Source organism: Cydia splendana, chromosome 14 (assembly GCF_910591565.1).
Source record: "Cydia splendana chromosome 14, ilCydSple1.2, whole genome shotgun sequence".
In the NCBI taxonomy this organism is placed as follows: Eukaryota; Metazoa; Arthropoda; class Insecta; order Lepidoptera; family Tortricidae; genus Cydia; species Cydia splendana.
Window position 1 is genome coordinate 2,073,867 of NC_085973.1, and position 27,509 is coordinate 2,101,375.

The following is a 27,509-nucleotide window of genomic DNA, read 5'->3' on the forward strand; positions in this document are numbered from 1 at the left end:
TAGCCAATGTGACAAGAAGAGTGATAGAGACAGATAGTTTCGTTGTCGTAGCGCAAACGATTGTCACCTTGGCTAGACCCCCAGGCCGTAATACGTTTACACTCATATATTTTGAAAAGCATAGTATAAATTTAATACCTGATAGGTCATGTGAAATTAGGTTATAGTATGTTTTCTGTTTTCGATCATCATGGCAGATCGCTGTGTCAGTTTCTGAATTGCGTTATTTTTTGAACCCGACTAATTATATTGGGGACATAACCAGATGTTACCGCCAAGTAATAACCAAAGTTAACAACTGATAAAAAAAAACTTCGCCTTTTAACCCAGCGGTAACAATTGAGAAAGTGAATTTGTGGTAACTACTGGGATTTTTTATCAGTTTTGTGGTAACGCCTGGGGATAACCATAAGGTTATTTTCAAGGCATTTATATTACATTGTGACATTTGTTAAATCTCAGAATAAAGACAAGCGTAGGAAGGTAGGTAGCTTCAACAAATAACAATAAGAAAAAGAAAAAAAAGCACTTTATAAGCATTTTAAACATTACAACATGAAACTTACATACTCTTAATCTATTGATATTGGCATAAATTGACAACAATTTCTAACAAGAATATATGTACTGTACTTGTACAGACATATAATTTTACAAATATGAATTTCAATTTTATACCCTTATAGGGTTTACTGGTTTGGTTCAAAATACCAATGGTTCCATACACTTATCCTATAAGTTCCTTAGTACATAAATGCAATAAATGTAGCTTCTATTATTTATACAGGTTGGCTAAAAAATAACTGCATTCCCGTTGCCAGGGAGGTTTTGGGATTATATTGAGTAACTATTACTATGGGACCAACCCCGAAATCGCGAAGAATTTTTGAATGTTTCATACATTTTGGCTGGTCCATTTTCTATGGTAGGTACATTTTTTTCGCGATTTTGTGGTTGGTCCCATAGTAAAAGTTGCTTAGTATAATCCCAAAACTTCCCTGGCAACGGGAATGCAGTTATTTTTTAGCCACCGTGTATAAGTGAACATTTTTGTTGATAAAAGGCTTAACTATACTAACTATAGTTATTTGGTAATTTAATTCACGTCAAATTTAAATAAGAAGACAGGACAATACTCGTTGGTAGTACATTTTGTACTAAAGAAAGGATACGCAAGCACGAGGAATGAAGTACATTGACCCCACCGTCCGCGTCTCTATCTCCATCGCACGTGCTTAATTATACGTGTGTGTCTGACCATGGGGCTTTAAATCCAGGGCTCGATTCTACTCGCTAAACTGAGCTACTTTTACTATGGCATCAACCCCGAAATCCCGAATTTTTTTTTTACTTTTTCATACATTTTGGCTGATCAGATGTCGACGTTTTCTATGGAAAAGCCAAAAAATTTTCCCCGATTTTAGGGTTGGTCCCATAGTAAAATCAAGCCCTGTATTTAAAGCCCCATGGTCAGACACACCGTGTATTGGTGTCCCACTCGTGATGCCGGAGGTCAATGACACTGTGCGAGCGGGACATGGATATAATTATGCGCGTGCGATAGAGATAGGAACAGGCGGGTGAATGTATGGAATTCCTCGTGCTCCGCGTCCTTTCTTATAGAAAACCTAAATAATGTTTTTTTTTAAATACGTCCCATTTCCAAGACAATATTGATCCTTAACCTCCTAAGGCCTATCATACAAAAAATAGACAGTTTAATTTGAAATCAATAGTGTAGGAAATGAGATTGATTATTTTGTTTTGAAATCGAAATACACAAAATAATTGTTTTGTCCAATCGCATATGGCTCAAAGTACATTGAAGTAATTAATAATAGGTACCCATAATTACTACGGGCATTAGTCAAAAAAATCAAAATAACATAAACTCTGGGTCTTAAGGGAAATTTAATACACTTTGTCACTTATTCTATAACACCAAGAGATTCATTATAAGACATTTAAATTCTGACATGTTCTTAACCTACTGATAGTACTGATTATACCCTTCAAGTCCAAGTCTTTATACTATAGTTTGTATCATTCGGTATTTAAATAAAAGTAAACAAAATCTACCCTCAAATGGCTCCTAAGCCAGTTGTGGGTAGACGAAAACATTACACGATCAAATAATGTAGGTTAAAGTCAGGTCGTTCAGTGACAGATCCAGGTGGTTTTGTATTTGTTTGGTTAATCAATAAATGTTATAATTACCCGAAAATGTATAATTTATTTGTTTACTTTTATTTAAGTACCTAATAAAGATACAGAGTATAGACTGCGATAAAGTAATATAGATCGACGGACGTAATATTGTCACCTATCACGTGATAAAGACAAAACATAACATCCGTCTCGTTCTATTAACTTTGTAGTATAGTAATTTTAGTGAAATTACTTCTTGTTAGTAGGAAGACCACGGCCGCGTCCTGTAAAAAACATATTATTGTGACATCCGGGTATTTTAGATAAAAAAATATGCACTAAGAATATACTAAGATAAATGTGGCTAATTCCGTCCACTAGCGTTTGTCTCGCACAACGAACAAAATTGACAATTTCATAGACAAAGCTGCGATTGCTTTTAGTTTCAGCTATTGTCACGGTGAGTATTCCTTGCTCGGCTGGGGCTTTGCCCAGAGGAAACTCACGGACAATTAAGGTTACTAAATTAACCAATCTAAATCTTAACCAAAAACTCAAGCAGGTGCTTACACTTATTTCCATCAACTATTCAGGGTTTTCTAAAGGATGTCAAAATGAAATGTTAGTTTCGTGACACATAATTTATTTCTATTCTCACACTGAGGAAGTTGTTCTACAAGTAAATCATTTATTAAGCTAGCATTAAGCACCTTATTCTATAATGTCAGACGATAGAGCCGGGTCGTGCCAAAATATGGTTCTACAATGATTTACAAGCAGACCTATCTAAATTTGTTAGTACCTAATTTATCATTTGCCATCACATACGATTTAATAAATTCTCTAACTTTAAATTTGGAAAAAGCTTCTAGGATGGAGGGAAAGCGTACACCAACCTCATAACAATATTGCACCGCGGAGCACCACAGAAAGCCTAAGGCCTCGGCTTGAAGGTGTCGTCTCCTCCACCCAGCAGAAAAGCGAAATTCTTATGGCGAACTGCTCACCAGACACACTTGAAGTTTTAGGAATATGGACAGACTTCCATACTCTGATATGCGAACTGATTTCACATACGTAGTAACATAAAAACGAAAAACCCCAATCAGCAGCTGGAAATTCCTACAGTGGACTCATCTCACAGCTCTGATACCCATCCCACCACATTGTTTCGCCAGCAGATGTCTGTGGCAAAATAACTTCTGCATGAGCTTCCTAGCTCATGGATGCAGCGGCTGCTGCCTAATCAAGACTCGGATCGATGCTACCATAGCATGATGTATTTAGCTTCACTTTCTAAATTAAAAGATGCCCATCCAGGGCAAAAGCCAACCAGGAAAATCTCAACCTAACTGTCCCTGGGATAACACAATCAAAATAACAGTAACTAATGAAATTCATGGAATAATTTTTTATATGTAAGTCCAACATATAGAAATAAATCATATTTAATTATCTAAACATATTTCCACCTTTTTTGTATTTAAAAATTAAGTTTTGATTTAAATATTTAATTAATACTATTCCATCAATTTAGGATTTAATTTGAAGTAGCAACACCATCAGATTTAATTAGTTTCTAATTGGCCAAATGGTTGTCATTTGTTTTGTTGCTACATCAATGACTTCCTTGCCATAAAACAAAACTATACTATATTCGAGACAATCCTAAAAACGTTAAACTGAATTATACATGCAAAGTGCCGTGTCACAATACCCCTCTCCCCGCTGTTGCGTTTTACCAAGGGTAAAACGCTCGCTGTCCTCAGCGACTATCCTAAATCCAAAACATGTGTCACGAAGAAAAGTAAACAAAACAATACGAAACTACCTCGACCATACCTAGTATGGGAGCACCTAAAAAAAACACAACCAAAATGATTGCCGCAGGTTTCGAGATCCCTATCCAGAAAAGAAAAGCCAAGGATACAATTACTCATTCTCCATGCACAACAAAACCGCTAAACAATAAATTTTAGATTTCTAAATTCTCGAACCCACGTAACACTAAATAACTAAAAACCTAACGTGTGTGGTATCCGAGCCCATCAGAAAAATCCACCACATTATTCCTAACTAACCAGTAAACATTCCTTGGTTTTACCAGCACAACATTGCATCGTTGCGCTGGAAAAACCAAACCAACTGCCAGGACTGATGATCAGCATTCCTAAATTCGTCTCTGCTAGACCGGGCAAAATAAAAATCCGAATGATTCCCACTTCCAAGTTTACTTTCATAAACTTGAGAAGCTAAATAAAAATCCAAACCAAAATATAATTAGTAATTCCGAAATTTCAATTCTAATCCTAAAATTGTCGCCACCCTACGGGTTGAGGACACCAGTAATTGTCTCAACCCTTCAGGTTGACAACCACAGCAAACCCAAACAGACAAAATACCAATCCTAAAAAAAACCAACAACAAACGGTTGAATTGGACACATCTTAACTGTGCCAACTCTTCCATTAAACAAAACTAACCAAACCATACCAAAACATCTGGGCCCTTCGAGTTGGTGAGAGTAACCTATCCCCCAACTCTCCGGATCACAAAACAAACCGACCAAAACCTTACACAACTCTGAGGTTGCAACATGCCCAAAATCTCAACCATTGAGGTTGAGTACTGAAACAGTATCGCACGCCAGGCATGATTGGCGGCGATATCGCGTGTCGCATCTTCGCCTACAAAATATTTCTCGTTGTATCGGCAGCGCGAACACAAAAAATCGTGTGCCTCACCAACGCCTCTATGGCTTGGACTTATGGGCAACACGTACACAAAAGGTACCCACCAGCGAGTACCAAGTCGACGCCTGAAAAGAGCAAGAACCCATCGGAGTACACAAAAAGAACGCAAAACGTCCGTGGTATGCAGTGCGCGCCCCGCCATACCTCACAAAATCTCCTGGGTGTGGACCCCTGTCGACCTAAAACACAAAACGCACCAAACACGGCGCTCGGGTGTGGTAAGCACCCGATACTTCTCACAAAAAACCCCTGGCCGTATTAAGGATCGCTCCAAAACTTAAAAAAATGAGCTAGATTGTAACGCCCCTTTCATACTCCACGCATTTAGAGCACTGTTCCAAGAACCCTTTCATTCATCACACAAAACAAAAAAATAGTAGTGAAAACAGACATTGCTGCTCACCACGTTCCGCACATACAGTCGTGATTGAATATTTTTACCACAATATCCAACACTCCAAACGAAACAACCGTAGAACGAAACGTTATAGCGTACGCGAGGGCGTTTACTCTGGCGGCAAGGTGAAAGCTAAAAAACCGGGACCTTGCGTCCAGAGAAAACCTCCACCTCCAAAACCTACCAAAACCCTTGTGTCCGAATCCTTAATACGCCACGATCCAAACTCCATGTCCAAAATCCAAAACGACACTTCAAACTAGCACCATCCTGAAATGAACCTAAATTGTCCAAAAAACTTCAATTTAACTTAAACTTGGTGCTAAAAAACATCATCGTAACGTTACATCATTAAATGGAATGTTTTGAAACACCGTAATGATAAACCACAGACCAACCCCTATAGACCGAGCTTATAGGACGACTCGCGGCCACCGCCCGTATGGTGTATAGGTCAAATATAAGATTGTTCGCGCGCCGCTCCGATCAGTTGCGCCCAAGGTTACGACCTGTTAGCAGTGTGCACGAGTCTAAGAAAATAAATCGTAAACTATTGAATTCATTGGGAAATCATGGGATATTGCAGCGTAAAATGGTGTGGCAAGTCATCTAAGACATCTACTTACGAAACAGATGGAATAACATCCCACAGGAAAGTCAAATTCATTATTTCATTGAATAATGTTTCTTGTCCGCGGGGTTCATTTTATACTGGTCGTAAGCAGAGGCGAAGTATGTCCGTCCCTTTTCGTCAACTTGAAAATGCAATGCGCTATCCCTTTCCTCTTCGACTAGTGATGTGACGATGATGGTTTTTCAGTTACGGAAACTTCGTGCTTCGTCATACCGTATTGTACCATTTTAGACATAATATATAGGTAATATGTTGTGTAAATTTTTTAGAATCCTCTAGGCCAGCGGAGCAGTTAGGCCGCATGTCACGAGATGGACCTGATGATGAACTTCAAAGAAGTGCGAGGGAACTCGGTGTTGGTTTGTGATAGACATATGTTGTATGGGTTTTTTAGAATCCTCTAGGTGAGCAGTTAGGTCTCATGTCACGAGATGGACCTGATGATGAACTCCAAAGAAGTGCGAGGGATCTCGGTGTTGGTTTGTGATAGACATATGTTGTATGGGTTTTTTAGAATCCTCTAGGTGAGCAGTTAGGTCTCATGTCACGAGATGGACCTGATGATGAACTTCAAAGAAGTGCGAGGGAACTCGGTGTTGGTATGTCTTAGACATATGTTGTATGGGTTTTTTAGAATCATCTAAGTGAGCAGTTAGGTCTCATGTCACGAAATGGACCTGATGATGAACTTCAAAGAAGTGCGAGAGAACTCGGAGTTGATTTGTAATAGGCATATGTTATTGGTCCATTTGAATATGTTTTCAATACACAACCTTCTAATCCTTCTATGACCTTAATAAAACGGACAAAAGAAAATAATTGTATGAGATTTTGGCGACACTTTTTTCTCGTATCGAAAGAGATTGCGATTCTGAGTGGAAATAATATAAAAATTCTAAACTTTAAAATTCATGTTCTGGGTACTTTAAACAGAAATGCCCTAATATGTTAAGTAAACATTTCAGGTACATTGTTAAATTACTTAATGAAATATTAAATTAATCAATATAATTATTTATTAAGTAAGTTTACTCTAAGTATTCTAAATTGGTAACAATTTTACCACAATAAATTTCGGTATCACTGGTAGCAGTACCCACTACCTGTAATGAACATGTCCCATCCCTACGCTTACACGTGTCAGCGCGCCATGTTTGAAACGACCAATTGAAACGCCGTGAGCACCCCTCCCGCACCTCACAGTTTGGTGATTTGCGTCGGGAACAAAATGGCCAATATTAGGTTTCTAGAGGCGGTGTTCTGTGTGATAAACCAAGTTGCTCAATAACTTAAAAAAAAAACGAGCGTTTATTAAACGCTGACACGTTACGACTTAAGTTTGGACCCTAAAAATATCATGTTTCTGAACGCACCCTTTGTTGAACTTATTTATTTACTCTATGGTATAGCGTCTATGCTTTTAAAAAGTTAAATGTCACTGAGATATTTTGCGAATTATAACCTTACCTACAAAAAACTTTCGCCGCATTTATCATTTATTACTAGATTTATCTATATTTTAGCCACTTTAAAGTACAACAAATTGGAAAACCAAATACGAGGGTTATCAAACTTCGAACAATACTTAGAACTTCAATATTTAGTTTGTCAAAATGCGACTTGGAATGGAATTAAATCTACTAATAAACACAGGTAATCTACCAAATAATGAGAAAAGGAGTCAACTTTCGTTCTCATACTCTAAACTGAACGCAACACCTCTGTAAAGTTCCCTGTATTTTATAAAATAACCAACGTAGTATGTATAATCAACTCTAATTTTAATGAAATTGTTACAGATTACTATAAAACTGTGCTAAATTTGAACAACAGACCACCATAAAAGCAATAGATATCCAGCTATGCCTATAACTGGACACCGGACTACAGGAATTTGCAACTTTGAAAATCAAACAATGTTAAATCATGAGAACATAGGCACTGGCAGTGCGCTGAAGAAGTATATCTTCACAAATCAAAATCATTTCCTAATCAGGAACACAACAGAAGTCACTTGCCAGCGACTATCAACCTTGCTGCTGCCGGACACTCAAACATTTCCACTTCTCCGCCGTTCCTGCAAACTTCCAACTACTGCCAGCAGCGCCTCAGATTTGATCCTCCTTCATAAATAAGTTCAACGGGCATTAAACATTAAAAGTGTACTGAAATCGCCGTTGTATAATAAGTTTAACTCAAAATATTTAAATATGATGGCAAAAGACTTACAAATTGACGTGGCACTATTGTATCATTGCTATTTATAATAAACAATGCTAAATTTATTGTGTTATTTACTACAATGAACCCTTTTTAGCTCTGTGTAAGTATCTTACATATTTCATATAAACAAAATTTGTATCAAAGCTATTGATAACAGTGAAAGCAAGCCACTAACTAAAATAAATTACTACACAAAATTGTCCTAAAATTGCAAGCTTTCAAGTTGAAGTCTATCTAGAAAAAAACGTTCCAAAATCAAGTATGTACACACTGTATGTTCATACATTTTACCAAAAACAATTTCCTTTGTTCTTAAAGCCCAAAATATCCATCTGTGGCTAAATATCTAATATATTTTTAAACTAAAAGGTATTTTGAGTTAAAATTTTACACTTAAACAATACTTCTCAAATTTCTTAACAGTTTCTGCACGAGCTTAAAGCTTTCGAACTTGAACTAAAAGATCCTTGACTTGACCTTAACAAAATGACATACAACTCAATTGCAGTACTTATTAAGGCTCTGCCCAAGTATTTGTCTATAACTAACCAAGTTATACAACAAAATTAAAAAAATGCTTTTTAAATCCTCAAAAATGCAAAATATCTTAGGTCTCAATCTTTAGAGACAAGCTTACAAGCATAAAAAGTAGCAAAATGTACTAAAAGTTTGACACTTTCAACTTCCTGACAAAATGTCAGCACATATTTTACTAACTGAAAATCAAGGCATTTCATTTACGGATTTCACCAGAAATTCTGAATTTCGTGCAGCAAATTGGACAAACTAACTGTAAAACAGCTAAAGCTTAACCTGGATGGTATCACAGTGTGCAACGCCAAAGCACAAGCTCAAAATTAATACTTAACCGTAAGTATTACAAAACTTTTTTTTATCTATATGTGATGGCAGTGATACAAACTGATTTATGATGGAAATAGAGCTTTAAGACGGAATCTGTGGGCGCAAAATTGTCACGGTGAGTATTCCTTGCCCGGCTGGGGCTTTGCCCAGAGGAAACTCACGGACAATTAAGGTTACTAAATTAACCAATCTAAATCTTAACCAAAAACTCAAGCAGGTGCTTACACTTATTTCCATCAACTATTCAGGGTTTTCTAAAGGATGTCAAAATGAAATGTTAGTTTCGTGACACATAATTTATTTCTATTCTCACACTGAGGAAGTTGTTCTACAAGTAAATCATTTATTAAGCTAGCATTAAGCACCTTATTCTATAATGTCAGACGATAGAGCCGGGTCGTGCCAAAATATGGTTCTACAATGATTTACAAGCAGACCTATCTAAATTTGTTAGTACCTAATTTATCATTTGCCATCACATACGATTTAATAAATTCTCTAACTTTAAATTTGGAAAAAGCTTCTAGGATGGAGGGAAAGCGTACACCAACCTCATAACAATATTGCACCGCGGAGCACCACAGAAAGCCTAAGGCCTCGGCTTGAAGGTGTCGTCTCCTCCACCCAGCAGAAAAGCGAAATTCTTATGGCGAACTGCTCACCAGACACACTTGAAGTTTTAGGAATATGGACAGACTTCCATACTCTGATATGCGAACTGATTTCACATACGTAGTAACATAAAAACGAAAAACCCCAATCAGCAGCTGGAAATTCCTACAGTGGACTCATCTCACAGCTCTGATACCCATCCCACCACATTGTTTCGCCAGCAGATGTCTGTGGCAAAATAACTTCTGCATGAGCTTCCTAGCTCATGGATGCAGCGGCTGCTGCCTAATCAAGACTCGGATCGATGCTACCATAGCATGATGTATTTAGCTTCACTTTCTAAATTAAAAGATGCCCATCCAGGGCAAAAGCCAACCAGGAAAATCTCAACCTAACTGTCCCTGGGATAACACAATCAAAATAACAGTAACTAATGAAATTCATGGAATAATTTTTTATATGTAAGTCCAACATATAGAAATAAATCATATTTAATTATCTAAACATATTTCCACCTTTTTTGTATTTAAAAATTAAGTTTTGATTTAAATATTTAATTAATACTATTCCATCAATTTAGGATTTAATTTGAAGTAGCAACACCATCAGATTTAATTAGTTTCTAATTGGCCAAATGGTTGTCATTTGTTTTGTTGCTACATCAATGACTTCCTTGCCATAAAACAAAACTATACTATATTCGAGACAATCCTAAAAACGTTAAACTGAATTATACATGCAAAGTGCCGTGTCACACTATCAAAAGCAAATGGTTTTTTCCCTACGATTGAACATCAAAGAAATATACGCTCGTGGACGGAATATACGATACAAGTGCGAAAAGTAAGGAATCCCCTCCCTTCGATCGTGTTTTAATTTATCGCCACTCGTTGTGTTTGTAAAGCTATGGGAGAGCCTGGAACGCCTTTGATCAGACCAGGGGCCTATTGCATAACAAACTACAACTAATATTACAAGCGGAACTCCTTATTAAATAAGTGAAATTAGAAAAGGAGTTCCGCTTGTAATATTAGTTGTAGTTTGTTATGCAATAGGCCCCAGGCTGTATCATCTCGTTGTAAACTTCTACTCCCAATAGAATATCTATAGAACTTGGTTGGTGGTGAGTTGGATCAGCTAGTTGTAAAGTCTCTTAGGTGTACCCAGTTATGGATGATAAGTCTCTCTGAAGGCATGAAGTTTGTGACCCGCTTTACTATGTAGGTTGTTATACTCATTTTCTTTTCACATACCTCTGCCGGCGATGGTGGCCTGCGCGAAGCTGGCGGTGAGGAGGTCGCTCTCCGTCAGCTCGGGGGCAGGCCGGAGCGCCTGCGAGTCTAAAAACAGATTCCAAAGTAATAAATACATGAAACGGTGTAGTTGGACAGAAATCAGTGAGAAAACTCGCCAAAATCTGAAGCTTTTAGTTTTTCTTTTGCATTAGAAACAAGGTAAACAATCTTGACGTGTATTTTTATTGAAAAACACTTGAAAAATATGTAGTAATTATGAATCATATACGATTATTTACATTCTTTTGCTTTAATAAGTAATAGTTACTCATTTTTAAAAAGCGTTTTTCAATTAAATACACTTCAAGATGGCGTAGTATTTTTCTAATACTAAAAAACTATAGAACTAAGTGGAAAAATTCACTGTCTCGGGCGAGATTGGAACTCGCGATTGGATCACTAGCTCGTCTCTCTGCCAGAGCTACCGAGACTTACCCGATGACAGCCAATATTTTCACCATATACTTCATTTCATATACTTTTCCTTTATTTATAAGCATTGTGGTATAGTTCACAGACGTTTGTTTGATACAAAATTATTTTAAAATCAGATGCGTTAATAATTCATAGATTTTTATTTCCACCTGGTTGGATCAACTTTTTCGTGTTTATTATTCTGTCCCATTGTCCCAGGGACATAATTACAACTATAAACTATCAAAATGAAAGTTTCAAAAGTTGTCCAGGGGAACATAAACATGGCAACGAATGCCACCAAAAAATGATTCATCTATAGACGGCCAAACAAGTTTGTCAGTAGAAAAAGCGCGAAATTCAAATTTTCTATGGGGCGTTAACTCTTCGCGCCTATATTTTATAAATTTGCCGCTCTTTTCTACTGACGGAAATGGTCACAAAGTATAGTTAGAAATCGAAATAAATTAACCTTTAAAATCTGAGATCTGAGCTATAAATAATGCATAATTTTTTAAATATTTTAATAAATCAAATACTTACAATCAGTCTTGGGCATGCGCATTGGCGGCTGCGTCTTCGAGCGGATGCCTAGAAAATAATGTAATATTGTAAAAATGTTGAAGGGTCATTGATTGGATATTGAACTTAAAAAAGTCTGTTTCAACTGCAGTAGTAATACGCCATTTTTCATTGCAACTTGTTTTCATACATTATTACCACGGTTAATGGGCGAATCAACTTTTTGATCGGCAGTTTTGTATGTCTTTCGCGCTACTCAAAATTTCTCTGGAGTTACCAAGAAATTGGGTTTCTAATATACATAGTTTTTAGGGTTAGGGGTAAAAACGGGACCCTATTACGCCCTAGGACGCTGTCCGTCTGTCCGTCCGTCTGTCTGTCACCAGGCTGAATCACATGAACCGTGAAAGCTAGCAGTTGAAATTTTCATACATGATGTATTTCTGTTGCCGCTATAACAACAAGTAAAAACAGTATATAATAAATATTTAATACAACAAACGTGGTTTTTTTGGCGTTTTTTGCGTAATGGTACGGAACCCTTCGTGCGCGAGTCCGACTCGCACTTGGTCGGTTTCTGTTTATTAAGCTTAACAGTTGGGGTCTAGAATGTTTTAACACACGCCATAAACTGAAATGTAACAAAGCAATTATTTAAAGGTGAAATTATACAACGAAATATAAATAAATGCGGACAGATTTGTGTCGGTCAAAAAGGTAATTCGCCCTCAACAGTTTTCCGCTTAAGGGTGGTATTCCACCTGTGCAATTTCTTTGTCCAATGTCAGTGCGTCTCACTCTCTCATTAAAGCAAAATGTGAGACGCAAAACACATTGGACAAAGAAATTGGATAGGTGGAATACCACCTTAAGATGCATTTTCAGAATCTTCTTAAGCGAGTTGTAATGCTCTTCTATGCGAATTAGCAGGTGCAAACAAGCTTTTTATTATTTAAAACCTAATAAGTATCATGTAAACATGCTTCGCTCCAAAACCCGAGCCGTTGATGTTGGGGTGAAAACCGCCAGTCTAAAGTGGCACTGGGCTGGACATGTCTGCCGGATGCATGATGACAGATGGGCCAAAATAGCCACTAGCTGGCATCCAGGGTAGTCGTGGCAGAGGCAGACCGAGAAAGAGATGGCGGGACGACCTGGATGCATTCCAGCGGGATTGGCGGGATCTTGCTCAGCACAGGGAGGATTGGAAAGGGAGAGGAGGCCTTTGCCCAGCAGTGGGACACACGCATAGGCTGAAAAAAAAGTATCATGTATAGTTGAAACTTACTGCTATCAGATTTGTTGACTAGAGTGGCCTCGCCGAATGATTCGCTCAAGGAACTGTTGAATGATATCATCGCCTGAAATAATACATTTCATAAACAATAGGGTATTTTCCTATTAGTCAAATCAGTTACTTTTTTAGAACTGTCAAAACGATTTGCTAATATGGAATTTATATGAAACATTACATCGTGACGTCACGGTCAACTCACCTACTTTTTATGTTTCTATCCGATTTATTAAATAGAACTTGTGTTTAAAAATAACTCCTATCTGTGTTTTTCTAATAATTATTTGGTGTTTTATTTCAGGCATGTTGTAAAATAATTTATTTTAAATACAATATAATACCCTATTTAGTATTTTTTAGGGTTCCGTCCCCAAAGGGTAAAAACGGGACCCTATTACCACAGAATACTTTTACTTTTACAAAAGTACTTTTTTAAATCGCAGGAGTAAAATTACTAATAAATAAATTATTTTGGCGTGATTATTTATCAAAAGGAATTTACTATTTTACAAACAAATTATTGCAGTGGCAACGTTGTCTTACTTTTTTTGGTCTTGAATTATGATTTTCAGTTTAAGACTCCACTGTCCGTCTGTATGTCACCAGGCTGTACGACATGAACATGAACCGTGATAGCTAGACAGTTGAAATTTTGCACATATGATGTATTTGTTGCCGCTATAACAACAAATACTAAAAAGTACGGAACCCTCAGTGGGCGAGTCCGACTCGCACTTGTCCGGTTTTTTGTGCTTGCTATGCATAAGTATAACCTTCTATGGTTATAACCGCCTAAGGCCCAAAGTCCTACCTATAGAACCTCTTCAGTTCGATGAAATTTAAATCCTATTTAATTGGGACAGAGTCGCTTTTGCTTTGTTTCATTCATTTTTCCAACAACGCAAAATCAACTCTATTTCCTACAATTATAGGTTCAAATTTTAGTGGCAAATTTTGGATTTTTCATTTGTATGGCTGGGCCTTTAGGAGGATATAATATCATTGGTATATTTGTAAGTTTATTTGTTGACATTGCAGATTTATTAAATGTGTACTGTCCACTTACACAAAAAAAAAACAACAGGTTGCACTCCGGGAGTGCCGGCAGAAGTGAAAACTCAATGACATGCATTGTAAAGGTTCCGTCAGACAGGCGCGTTTTCCGGGCGGGGCGTGAGCATTTTATATGTAAAAGCGGCGCGCAAAACGCGCCTGTGTGACGGAGCCTTAAGAGTTTTTCGATCAGGTCACGTGTCCGTCTTACGTCTTACGCTGTCGCGAGTTTAACATTTTTTCCCCATCACGAAATCTTACTTCTTACGGAGACGTGACCTGTCGCGAGTTTAACATTTTTTCCCCATCACAAAAAGTGCACAGCGCCGCTAAAGAAGTTCTCACTTCAAAAAGTGGTTGACACTTACCGCGCTGCTTCCAGCTACTGACGGCCCAACGCGGTCCTTCCTCTGTTCCTTAAAGTTGAGGATGCTCTGAAAAAAAAAACGAACATTAAATCCAAAGGTAAAACTACTTTTCCAACAAGCAGTTAAATTATGTCCACAGGGGTGACATTTTATGAAATCTGTGTATGACCCATCAACGAGAAGAGACACAAACTCCATTCTTTATCTCAAACTTTTCCTTTAATTGCTCGGAGCAATGCTGAACCGAACGGAGCCGAGAATGCCCAAAAGGAGGAGTGTCTCCCCACTGACAATACTAAAAAGATTCTTTTGACGAGCTCCGTTCAAAAACTATACTCACATCGACGTGGAACTCTCGCGGCACGTGGCAGCCGGGCAGGGCTTCGATGCCGGCCACGGGGCAGATGCTGTCCAGGATGGTGTACGCCCAGCGCTGCGTGCGGGACAGCGTGCATTCCACGGACTTGTCCTTTTCCTCGTGAGACTGCGAACAATAAGTCAATCATGATAATTTGTTTCATCGATTTAAGAATACCTTTACCACACTATAATTTGATCATATGTAGATCATACCTCACACCCTAGCCCTGGATTCTACTTGAACTGATCTTTCTTCAGATGTGTGAGAGCAGAGACTCCTTGGGGAAGCCTTCGTCCTGATGGGACTTGAGGGCGTTGTGTGGTAGAACAGGACATCTAGCTTCATTGACTGTGTTGAACATACCTCACACCCAAGTCCAGGGTTGTACTTGAACTGGTCTTTCTTCAGCTGTGTGAGGGCCACATGGCTTGGGGAACCCTTCGTCCTGATGGGACTTAACCACTTTATCCTATGATTGAACAACATGCCTAGCTAGTTTGGACAATGTAGAACATACCTCGCACCCTAGTCCGGGGTTGTACTTGAACTGGTCTTTCTTCAGCTGCGTGAGGGCCAGAGACTGCTTGGGGAAGCCTTCGTCCTGATGGGACTTGAGAGCGTTTATCATGTGGAAGAAGAGGGTGTCGAGCTTGTACACGCGGAAGAGACGGTCGTCTTCGGCTGAAAAGTCATACAAATGAAAATAAAAATTGTTATGTGGTAATATACTAGTGGCTCTGTGAGCTGTAGACCTCGCGAGCAGAGCTTGAAATAACATGGTGCTAAGAGCTTTAAATACACCGTGTTTTTTTTGATTTCCGTTAATTTCAAGGGTGCATTCCTGAGCTTAAATCAAGTAACTTTCTCAAAGACACCGATGTTCTAATTAAGTCCATTTCGGAGATAATCCATAATTTATTTTTTTACTATAAGGCCTCTACAAGCGTGTACACTTGCCTTAGGGCCGGCTTACATATTGATTAGTGTTTAGAATGAGTTCATACATTTGCTACTAAACTTAAGTACAATCTCGGTCGATTTCAATTCAATTCAATTCAATTCTGTATTGATAAAAATATAATTTTACATGTCAGGTACATATATGCTTAATGCTAAGTCTTATAATTAATTAATTATTAGATTTATTTACATAGTTGGACAGGCAAGGCTGAGCCCGCGAAATGTACGAAATGTACGAAATGACATTGATATGTCACAGATTTCAATTGTTTAGTTGAGTTAAATGTAATGCCCGTGTTACAACAACGCTATATGCTACATTTAATTACTTTAAAAAAAAAAAAAAAAAAAAAGAAAACAAAAAAAAATTTTTTTTTTGAAAATTAACTATGCCATTTAGTTCTTATAAACGTACTTAACTATACCCCGAAGTTAACGGAATTCAATAAAAACACGGTGTATAGTAAATTAAAGAAAAACAATACGAAATATATGTGTAAAAAAATACAAAAAGTTATAATATCCCAGCATACAATTACTGGGGATCGAACCCAGACCCTCTGTGCAAACAGAAAAAGCGAACGTTTACAAACCGAGCCAAATAGTTCTTAAATGGGTTGACGAAATTTAGCTACTCCTTCTCAAATTAAAATTAGTTAAAATTAAATATCTAAATACCGCCTAAACCAGCGATAAATTTTTTCTGCATTTTTTGCTATTAACTCTGTAAACATGTTTCAAAAAGAAAAAAGTCTTATGATATCGATACGACTATTTGTTTAGGCGCCAGGTATCACGACTCCGCCATTTTTAAAAATTTCCAAAAACCGGATTGACAAAAAAATTTTATTTACTCATAAAATTCGGTCACAAAATTTCACGAGAATCGGTTAAGAATTGCGACCTGTAGAGGAGAACATCCGGACATACGAAAGCAAAATGCCCGAGTCAAAACGTAGACCTTCGCTTCGCTTCGGTCAACTATCAAATACTAGAAAACTAGTAATGTGCCGATGGAAAATTATATATTGCGAAAGATCTCTTTCAAAATTTTCTAGAAATGTAATACAACTTATCTAACTTTTTGAAAACTTTGAGGCTTGCCCAATACATGTCATTAAAAAACAGAATAATTGCTTGCACAACACAACAAATTCAAATCAAAGTAGCAGAACTAAACAACTGTGAGTAATAAAACTTCCGTGAGACACTGACATATTAACCATATTAAAGCAGGTCACTCACGTATATACTTAAAGTCGATGACCCGTACGATGATACGTGAGTGATCCGGTTTGATAAAATATATGTATAACCACCGAATTAAACAGCTCAAAACACAAAAAAGTAAGTAAAACACCGTAAATAATCACAAACAAAATTAAAACAACAATATTACACACAAAATTGAAATTAAAAATAAATTACACACTGTGAAAATTATAGTAGGTCATAGTCGTCTTAGATCAGTGGTGAGCAAAATTTTATATTTATTGGTGATCTGAAAATTTAAAAGATTTCAGAGGAAGGCCAGAATTGCAGATAAAATGCATTTTCATTATTTCGCGTGCCATATACTATTTCCAAGGACCAGCGGCGGGCCAGATAGTCCCTTTGCGGGCCGGAGCTGGCCCGCGGGCCGTACTTTGCCCACCACTCTCATAGATAATAGAGATGTAGGTGCTTCCAAATCTTCCAATACCTACTTAAAGCACAAGCAGCATTCATCTAGATCAGTCAAGCTGCATAAATGATTTACTTACAAGCCCTGATGCACATTGCTTTAATAAAGTCGGTCACAGGAATACCGTTATCTCGTTCTCGTAACTCAAGGGTTGGGTCCATCCCTGACGGTGTTTGAAAATGAGATGGGTTATGAAATGATGAAGTCGAATTACTGAAGCTGCGAATGATTGAATGATATGAGTGATAATGAACGAATGTGCTGCTACAGTATTTAGTTTTTATTTTGCCCCAGTCACTGTGTCCCCAGCATGTTTGACCCCACCCTCCCCCTTGGTTCCATTCGGTGATTTTTTAAGACAACCCCCCCCCCCCCTTACCACAAGATCACGTGACAATTATGATGTAATCAAGGCCATGGCCCCGATGCGAGCTTTTATTATGAATGATTTGAAGTTGGTGCGATGAATGTTTTTTATTGGGTAAATACGCATTTAAAATAGAGCGGATTATTTGATCTGATTAAATTTTCGAGTATGTAATTGTTTTTGGCATTCCCGCTTTGAAAAAAAATTACACGTGATATCATCTCTGACCCCCCCTCCCCCATCGTGATCATTCGTGATATTTTTGTTACCCTCCCTCTAAAGTTCTAAACGATCACATGATTTCTAAACGACCCCCAGGCCCCAAGCTCGGTTCTCCATATGTAGAAACGTAGTTATGCTTTCATATTAAAACGAGTGGCTAGATTGCTCTGAAACTTTGTACTTACAATAGGATAAGGTATATCCAGTTCTGTAGCTTATGTAGCTTTTAGTTTAATGAGGTGTCTGTTATGAAATTGGTCACTTACCTGATGTTTCTTTGGATTCGGTAGAGAAAATAGAACACAATACTTATTGACCTATACCTGTCGCGTCGAATGTTGGTCCCTATGTAACATTTAAGTAATAAATACGATTAGAGATTCTTTATATTCATAAGAATTACAAATTCACTTACATGAGAACGATAGTCTAATAAAACATGGTCTTCTCTTCCCAGAGTGACACAAGCCTACGTCACAATAACATTGCCACTTTATATAGCGCTGTCGCATGATGACGTCAGTCACGTGACCACGAAAAGACGGGAAGAGAGTACCAGGCCACACCCCGGACACTGGTGGTCAAATGTATGAAACAAACGCGTTCCTACGCACACAGTCTAAGCTCGTGTGGGTGAACGCGTGCCATGCTTGTGTGAGTGAGATAAGACGGGCTAGGGTTCCCGCCATTTTGTTATCAAGTTCGATGACCTCAATGACTCAAAACTCATTGCGCGAATTAGGAAGACATAAGAATCGTATTATATTGTAAGGTGGGTATCTAAGATCGATTTATACAATAGTTTCCTATTTTAAATCAGTATAAACGAAGTAACAAATTTTTTGTAAGGAAATTCAGGCCACCAAAATATTACGTAAGGGGTCATCCATTAATTACGTCACACGTTTAGGAGGAGGGAGGGGTCAAGAAAATGTGACATGTTGTGACATGGGGGAGGGGGGAGTCACAAACATTGTGACGTCACTTTAACTTCATCAGTAACCGAAAATTAATTTATATTTTTTTATTCGCTGTACAGTTAAATAATGAGTTTTTTGAAGTAATTTTCGTTCCTAATTGGTTTTGTGTTATAAAATTACTAATATTTCTTTTACCAAAAATATATTTTCATTAAAAAAATAATGCCGAGTTACTATTGCCGATTTCGTTGAAAACAAAATTGCCTAAAATGTGACGTCACACCAGGTGGGGAGGGATTTGCAAAATGTGACCAAGTGTGACAAGGAGGGGGGGAGGGGTCAAAAAACCTAGAAATTCGTGTGACGTAATTAATGGATGATCCCTAAGTTGAAAACATGATTTTTTGTTCATATAGATATTGTGATGATTTCAGTGTGATCTGATAGGTTTAGGTCTAAAACAGATAGGGTAAAAGAAATACTAAACATAAGTACCTATTGTAAATTAGTATTCTACTAAAACATAAAACACTTTAAAAATAACTAGGTATGTACTTGCCTTGATTCATCCAATGGGAATCTGTAGAACTTTCTTTTAGTTTTGTCGTTTATAGAGCTTAAACAACCGTACACAGCACAACACACGCCCATTGCAAAAAGATTTGTAAATTTGTTTAATATTTTACGTGGCCTCCGCTCTGCGCACCGCGTCGTCGCGTCCTTGCCAGCCGGTAACTGTGAGGTAACCGAGAGCGGGTGGGCGGCACTTTCAACGGGAGGCAGGGAGTGTCCATACTGTACATTAGTACTCTTTATTATACTGTGACCAGGCGGAGTATATTAATATACCATGCATGAGAACATTATAAGTTAAAGTACATTTTCACCTCAGCAGCTCGAACAAGGGTACTTTGCTTCTTAAAAACAGTGAGCAAAATGCGATTTTGCTCACTGAGTGAGACAAAATGACATTCAAGTGACCTTTATAGTCAAATGTCATTTCAACATGCGGGGTCTAATACAAGTTCGATATACTTGGGTTCTATTATCTCTGTCCCTCTAGGTATGTTCTCACTGCTTAGGGTGAAAAATTTTGTGTACTACACGAGATCAAAGTTATTTACATCTCGTGCGCTTTTGAATCCCTTACTACGCTCAAGATTCTAAATTAGAATCAGAAATTATTATAGAATCTTTCGCTTGCACGGGACTCAAAATAAGCACTCGAAGAAATATCAAACTTTGATCTCTTGTTGTACAAATAACTATTTCAAAACTAACAGTGCAGTTACTAGTAAAAACAAATGTAGGTAAGTTGACAATCGTTATGCAAACTAGTTCTGTTGCTGCGCGGCGGCGGCGGCGCATCGTCGAGTTCTCAGCGATAAGGAGCTAAAGTAAACATTAGCGTATTGGATGCGGCATCGGCATAGGCAGCGTTAAGCTGTGTAGTGTTAAGTAATATACACCGTATTTTTATTGAATTCCGTCAACTTCGGGGTATGGTTAAGTACGTTTAAGAGAACTAAATGGCATAGTTAATTAAAAAAAATTTTTTTTTTGCTTTAAACAAAAAAATTAAAGGTAATTAAATGTAGCATATAGCGTTGTTGTAACACGGGCATTACATTTAACTCAACCAAACAATTGAAATATGTGACATATCAATGGCATTTCGAACATCGATCGACCGAGATAGTACTTAAGTTTAGTAGCAAATGTATGAACTCATTCTTAACACTAATCAATATGTAAACCGGCCCGAAGGCAAGTGTACACGCTTGTAGAGGTCTTAAAGGAAAGAAATAAATTATAAAATTGATTATCTCCGTAATGGAGTTAATTAGAATATCGGTGTCTTTGGGAAAGTTACTTGATTTAAGCTCAGGAATGCACCCTTGAAATTAACGGAAATAAAAAAAAACCGGGCAAGTGCGAGTCGGATTCGCGCACGAAGGGTTCCGTACCACAATGAAAAAAAAACGGAAAAAAATGCAAAAAAAAACGGTCACCCATCCAAGTACTGACCACGCCCGACGTTGCTTAACTTTGGTCAAAAATCACGTTTGTTGTATGGGAGCCCCATTTAAATCTTTATTTTATTCTGTTTTTAGTATTTGTTGTTATAGCGGCAACAGAAATACATCATCTGTGAAAATTTCAACTGTCTAGCTATCACGGTTCGTGAGATACAGCCTGGTGACAGCCTGGTGACAGACAGACGGACGGACGGACGGACGGACGGACGAACAGCGAAGTTAGTAATAGGGTCCCGTTTTACCTTTTGGGTACGGAACCCTAAAAACACGGTGTATATGCTAAAAATATATTTCATATTTTTAAACTACACTTTGATGGGACTGTCATATAGGGACCATCATTCGACGCATTTGGGTTCCAAGATTACTTACTTTTGAAAAGATGTATCCCGCCGAATTTCTTCCCAGTCCCAATCTCACGTAAGAGGTGTAGGGTTAGAGCCGTAGCTTTATTTGACGTTCATAAGCGCATTGTCATATGTGTACTTGAAAAATAAACTATCTTATCTACTTACAAGCTCGGCTGCACATTTGCTGTATAAAATTGGTCACCGGCGCCACCTTATCCGGCATAGTGTACACAGGCGGTAAGGTATTCTTCCTCTGACTACCTCGATGCTGTTCTTTCAGGTAGTCTATAGTGTGCGCTAGGATTTGAAGGTAGTTTGAGGGCCGGACTGAACTGTCGGGCATATCTAGTCCATAGTCTTCACAGCCGATTTTGATGTCACTGATGTAGCCGGGAGGAATGCGATCTGTGAAGTATACAACTCATATTTAGCCACAGTATAAATAATAGTACTAGGTACAGAAGACTCACTCTCTAACAAAACGCGTCTGTTACGATTAGGACAGATATGACCGCTAGGTGGCGCAAGCGGCTATGGCTAGCCACCAAAATTGGTGTGGGACGGTTTTTTTTTTATGATATAGGAGGCAAACGAGCAGACGGATCACCTGATGGTAAGTGATTACCGCCGCCCACGGACACCCGCAACACCAGTAGGGTTGCAAGCGCGTTGCCGGCCTTTAAGGCGGGAGTACGCTCTTTTCTTGAAGGTTTGAAGGTCGTATCGGTCCGGAAATACCGCAGGCGGCAGTTCATTCCACAGTTTGGCTGTGCGAGGCAGGAAGTTTCTGGAGAAACGCACAGTTGAGGACTGCCGACCATCCAAGTGGTGAAGATGGTAATGTAGTCGCCGCGTACGTACTTGTAGCGACTTGTTGCGACGCGACGAAATCGCGGAGTAAGCCACGCCTGATTTAGCATTAAGACTAATTTTACGTACTTTTGGTCACTCGCGCGACATGCTTATGAGAGCTTTGATCACTATTTTATAACCCCCGACGCAAAAAAAGCCAATGTCTGTGTCTGTGGCATCGTAGCTCTCCAACAGATGGACCGATTTCGATGTGGTTTTTTTGCGTGAAAGCGAGTTTCCTTGCGGTGGTTCTTAGCTATGTTTGATTCAAATCGATCCAGCATTTTGAAGTGTATCAGCTCTTTTCCAAAATAATGTAAAGCATTTTTGGCATGTATGGACTTTTCAGGGGATTTTTTTTTTAATTTTATGATTCTATAGTTATGAAATACTAACAGTGATGATCAGCAGCGTTCGTGACTTAAATGTTTCATAAGGTATGTGGAGAAGATTGTTTACAAGCTCTTTTGATGTTTTTACTTTTTAATTCTTGCGTTTTGTACACATACTCCAATTAAGACAAAATCGGTAGAGCAGGGAGGGAAGCTCTTCCATTCTGACTGTATCTGAGCAATGTACAGTCAGCAAGACTACAAGCAACAAAAATGTATGCAGGGATGCTAAGCTAACAGGTTTGCTGTCAGTACCTACTTGTCAGTGTCAGTAAATATCATAGTTTTTTAGTTCCCTTTAATAAGTTTTATATGCCGATCTTCTCCACACTGATCTATAGTTCGTTTTTTTAGCATTAGAAAAAGACTACACGATTCTGAAAAAAGACGTCATCGATTAACTAACGCTGTTTAAAAATCAGTAACTATTACTTATGAAAGCAAAAGAATGTGAATAATCGTATAAATAAATAAAATAAAATAAAAAGCCTTTTATTTCCCGCTAAATTGTTACAGGTTTTTTTGCTGTTAAAGATTTCTTACATTATGGTTAGTAAATCATTTTTTGTTTCATGCTTAAATACTAGTTTAGAATTGTTAATTTTCTTATAAATATTTACTAAATAATGTGTACATAACAGGAACCCCTCTCAGGTGAAGGCCTCTTCCAAAGTTTGCCATTTTGTTCGGTCTAATGCTGTTTGGTGCCAGTTTGGTCCAGCTATTTTTATTATGTCCTCGTCCCAGCGTGAGTGTGGTCTTCCACTGCGTCGCTTGCCTGCAGGGCCTTTCCATAGAGTGACGATTTTCGTCCATCTGCGGTCTTTAAGTCGTGCCACATGTCCGGCCCATCGCCATTTCAACTTTTGAGCTTGGTTGAGCGCATCTATAGTTTTAAGCGCTGTTCTTATTTTCGTGTGTCGTACCTTTTGAATTTTTTTCAAGTTTAACAGGCTACGTTCCATACCTCTCTGACACGTTATTATTAAATTCTGGATTTTTTTGGTGAACTTCCAAGTTTGACTTGCGTATATTAAACATGGAATTATACATGTGTTCATAACTTTCTTTTTCAGCTTTATTGGCAATTTACTTTTAAACACTTCCTTTAGGCTCCAGTACTTATTCCAGGTAATTTTCACTCTCCGCTCTACTTCTAGTTCATTGCTATTTCTGTTGAATCCAATTTGTTTGCCTAAATATATATATTGTTCCACATATTGTAATAATTCATTGTCTAGTGTGATGTTTGATTTTTTATAATTTGTCATGATTTTTGTTTTAGAAATATTCATTTCAAGACCTATTTGCCAACTAGCTTTATGTAGAGTTTCGATCATGTATTGCAGATTTGGTGCTGATTCCGCCAGTAGTACTAAATCGTCTATGATTCATATAAATAATCGTATATGATTCATAATTGTTACATATTTGCCGTGACTTATTTTTCAAAAGTGTTTTTTAATAAAAAGACACATCAATTTTGTTTACCTTTTTTCTAATGCTCAAAAAACGAACTACATATACTTAACAAAAGTTTGAAATATCTCATTGGTTACCTGGATTAATGATTTCATGGTAATTGTCCTTAATGCCATCAAATAAGTTGAATCGGAGGATAGTGCACTCTCCGATGATAAATTCGGTCCCGGCCTGACAGTAGAAGTTGACATCCATCAGGTAAATGTCAGCATGGATCAGAGCTGAAAAAAATTACAACAACTTTCATAATATTTATTACCTCAGGAGCTACTAATACATACAGTTTGCTCCAAAGTAAAACAATCGTAATTTGTTAATTTCTTCGTAACCGCTACACCGATTGTTATGATACTTTTTATACTGGTTCTAAATACCCTAATGCATATGTACATTTCGGCTTTGTCCAATGGCTAGGGACACCCTGTATAGTGCATAATTATTTTCCATCGTATTTTCACGGAAACGTCTTGCTATTTCAGTCAGTCTCAGTAAAGTCACCAGCGATAATATGTTACACGGCGAAGGCCGCAAAAATATGTGACGCATTCTTATTGCACTACAAATAATAAGTTTTTGGCAAAAATTTCATTTTTGTTACAAGCTTTTATCGCTGACTGTACTTTTCTTACGACAGACAACTAATACTGAACGAGACAATTCTAAAAACCCCTAACACAATTAGGTTGCGTTGTTTCATCATAGAGTTCCTATGGCCACCTCCTGTCTCCATCATCAGATCAGCTCGATGGTCCCATAATATTGCATTGTCATCCGATTTATACATGCATGCAAAATTTCAACTCAATCGGAAGCCGGGAAGTGGTACAAATTTTACTTGCAAGATTTGATTACAGACCGACAAACAGACAGACAACGGTCAGGTGAAAGTAAATAAAAGCTTGTAATATATTTTTGCGACCTTTGTTTCCCACTTTCTCGGCGCAAGTTCTCCCGAATTCTCAGCTCGAAAATTGTACATAATTCGCACGCACTTCGTTTCTGGTTAGTGACAATCAATATGAGCCCTGCAACCTGCAAGGGTTCTCATACTATTGTCCCTGTGACAAAGTACGAAATGGCACAAAATACAAATCCCTTACTGTGAATCAAAGATATATGTAACTCCATATAAGATAAATAAAGTCTAAGAAAAAAACGTGCCTCGGAAATAAAAAAAAAGTCATTCTCGAATGGATGGCGCCATACCTTTGGCCTATTCTCGGCTAGATGGCGTTGAGGACACCGTCTGATATTTAACAATTTGAACACATATCAGTGAAAGAACATGGGTCAGTATGGAACAATAAAAATTATAAATCATTTATCCGTATTCATATTTTGATTATTTTATACATTTTCAATTTTATTTTAAGTTTTAATCGTATGTCGATAAATGTACCGTGACTACAAAATTTACTATGGCAATAGCCCTCTATACTATCTATTCTCTTTGCTGTGAATGTAAAAATAAATATAATACATACCATCATTAGAGCTGAAAGAGTTCAGCTTGACGAAACTCTTGATGTCACTAACTTCATCTTCTTCCGCCTTCTGCGCCTCCATCTGAATCTGGTCTATCTCAGCCAAGGAAATGCCGGTGGATGTGTACTTCTTCTCCGGAACGTTGTTCTTCTGTTTGGCCTGCTTCGCCATGGCTTCGAACTTGGCTCGGACGGGGGGAGGTGCTTCCTGATAAAGAATTAAAATTACTTACATTTTTGTAACTACTACCACAGAATAAATAATAGTACTAGGTACAGAAGACTCACTCTCACAAAACGCGTCTGTTACGATCAGGACAGATATGGCCGCTAGGTGGCGACAGCGCCACGCGCGGCATATGGCTAGCCACCAAAATTGGAGTGGAATGGATGTACTTTTAGCTATCTGTAGCAAAGCGACGAAATCGCGAAGTGAGCCACGCCTGCTACTACGCAGAGGCGTCGACAAATTACAATCTTTGAATTACCCGCCTTTTTAACCTCCTAAGGCCTCCTCATAGCCATACAAATGAAAATCAAAAATTTGCCACTGAAATTTGAACCTATCGTGCAGGGAATAGAGTTGATTTTGATTTGTATGAAAATTTAACGAAACAAAGTAAATGCTACTCTGTTCCAATTGAATATGAATATGAAAATGAAAAAGTACTATAGGTAGGACCTTGGGCCTTAGGAGGTAAGGCAGGGATCGGCAGACCGTGGCACGCGATCCGCATACGGCTCTTTAGGAGGTAGGTACAATCAGCATAAAATAGATACTGACAGCCAACTTTGTCCACATATCAATTGTCTTTTTAAATTAAGGTCTGATCTCAGAAATCATTAATTTTGAGATGTAGCCCTATAGCACCATACAACATTTTTGCCTTCACGTCAATCCTGTGACTCTACTACAGCATTGATAATGAACCGTATGCCTAAACATTTCCGTATTTCGGCCTTCTTAAAAATACAGAATACACCTTGGGTAATTCCAGGTTTTTTACACTACAAAAGTGGAGTATAATCCGAAAAGGGACTGTTATTACAATGGAATATAAGTGAATTTTAAATGATTTTCGGGATTATCCGATTCCGAATTTACCCGAATAAACCTTACCAAAAATACACTTTTAACTTTTTCTTGGTTCAATGTGCATTGCGTCTCACCCTCTCATCAAGCAAAATGTGAGACGCATACACACATTAGACCAAGAAATTGGACAGATGGAATACCACCCTAACTGCAGAGTTAATAATGTTCAATGCTTTTATCAAGGTGTAATGTAATCATTATCTATAAAAGCTTGTGGTGTTAGGTGTCCATGCTGAACACAAGTAACACAACACCAAACTATCCTCGTGCCGCCCACCATACAAAATTATAGCCAAGGAAGTTAGAATCTTGTTGTATTTTCTATTAGGTTCAATTTCATTTGTTCGAAAATTTTACAAGACAAATAAAATGCTACCTACTTTGTTTTTAATTAAGGTTGACATTCCATCGAATCCGAGTGTACATCCTAATGTACATGGGGCGGCAAGAGGCTATACAAAAACGAACCTTAGGACAATTGGCGCTTATAATATGAATCATTGCATTTGTATTGAGGTTTCTTTAATAACGACATAAGTACCAATCCTTCGAAGGTTCCATTTAAAATAAATGCATGCATAGATGAAACAAATTGGCTCTCAGTATTATTACTTGCTTATAGTTTCAGCAATCGCTGCTTTAATTTTTAACAAGCAGAAATGTCTGCGAACTATGCTATTAAGCTTAGAATAAATTAAATAGTAGAAAAATTAGGGTGAGACT

At 37.8% G+C, this 27,509-nt stretch overlaps 1 protein-coding gene across 2 annotated transcripts in view; it reads right to left on the bottom strand.

Moving 5' to 3' along the window:
* Positions 1-926: 926 nt before the first annotated feature.
* The window catches only part of LOC134797050 (protein maelstrom homolog), a 117,327-nt gene continuing 90,744 nt past the window's right edge, over positions 927-27,509 (bottom strand). For both annotated transcript variants that reach the window (XM_063769270.1, XM_063769269.1), the window contains 11 exons: positions 25,691-25,898; positions 24,284-24,427; positions 21,646-21,885; positions 15,456-15,619; positions 14,918-15,061; positions 14,578-14,643; positions 13,151-13,223; positions 11,884-11,931; positions 10,885-10,971; positions 1,481-2,432; positions 927-1,234 (listed from right to left, as the gene is read on the bottom strand). In XM_063769270.1, the coding sequence (XP_063625340.1) occupies positions 2,398-2,432; positions 10,885-10,971; positions 11,884-11,931; positions 13,151-13,223; positions 14,578-14,643; positions 14,918-15,061; positions 15,456-15,619; positions 21,646-21,885; positions 24,284-24,427; positions 25,691-25,898 (1,209 nt within the window). In that variant the 3' untranslated portion in view covers positions 927-1,234; positions 1,481-2,397. The remainder of the gene's footprint in view (positions 1,235-1,480; positions 2,433-10,884; positions 10,972-11,883; positions 11,932-13,150; positions 13,224-14,577; positions 14,644-14,917; positions 15,062-15,455; positions 15,620-21,645; positions 21,886-24,283; positions 24,428-25,690; positions 25,899-27,509) is intronic.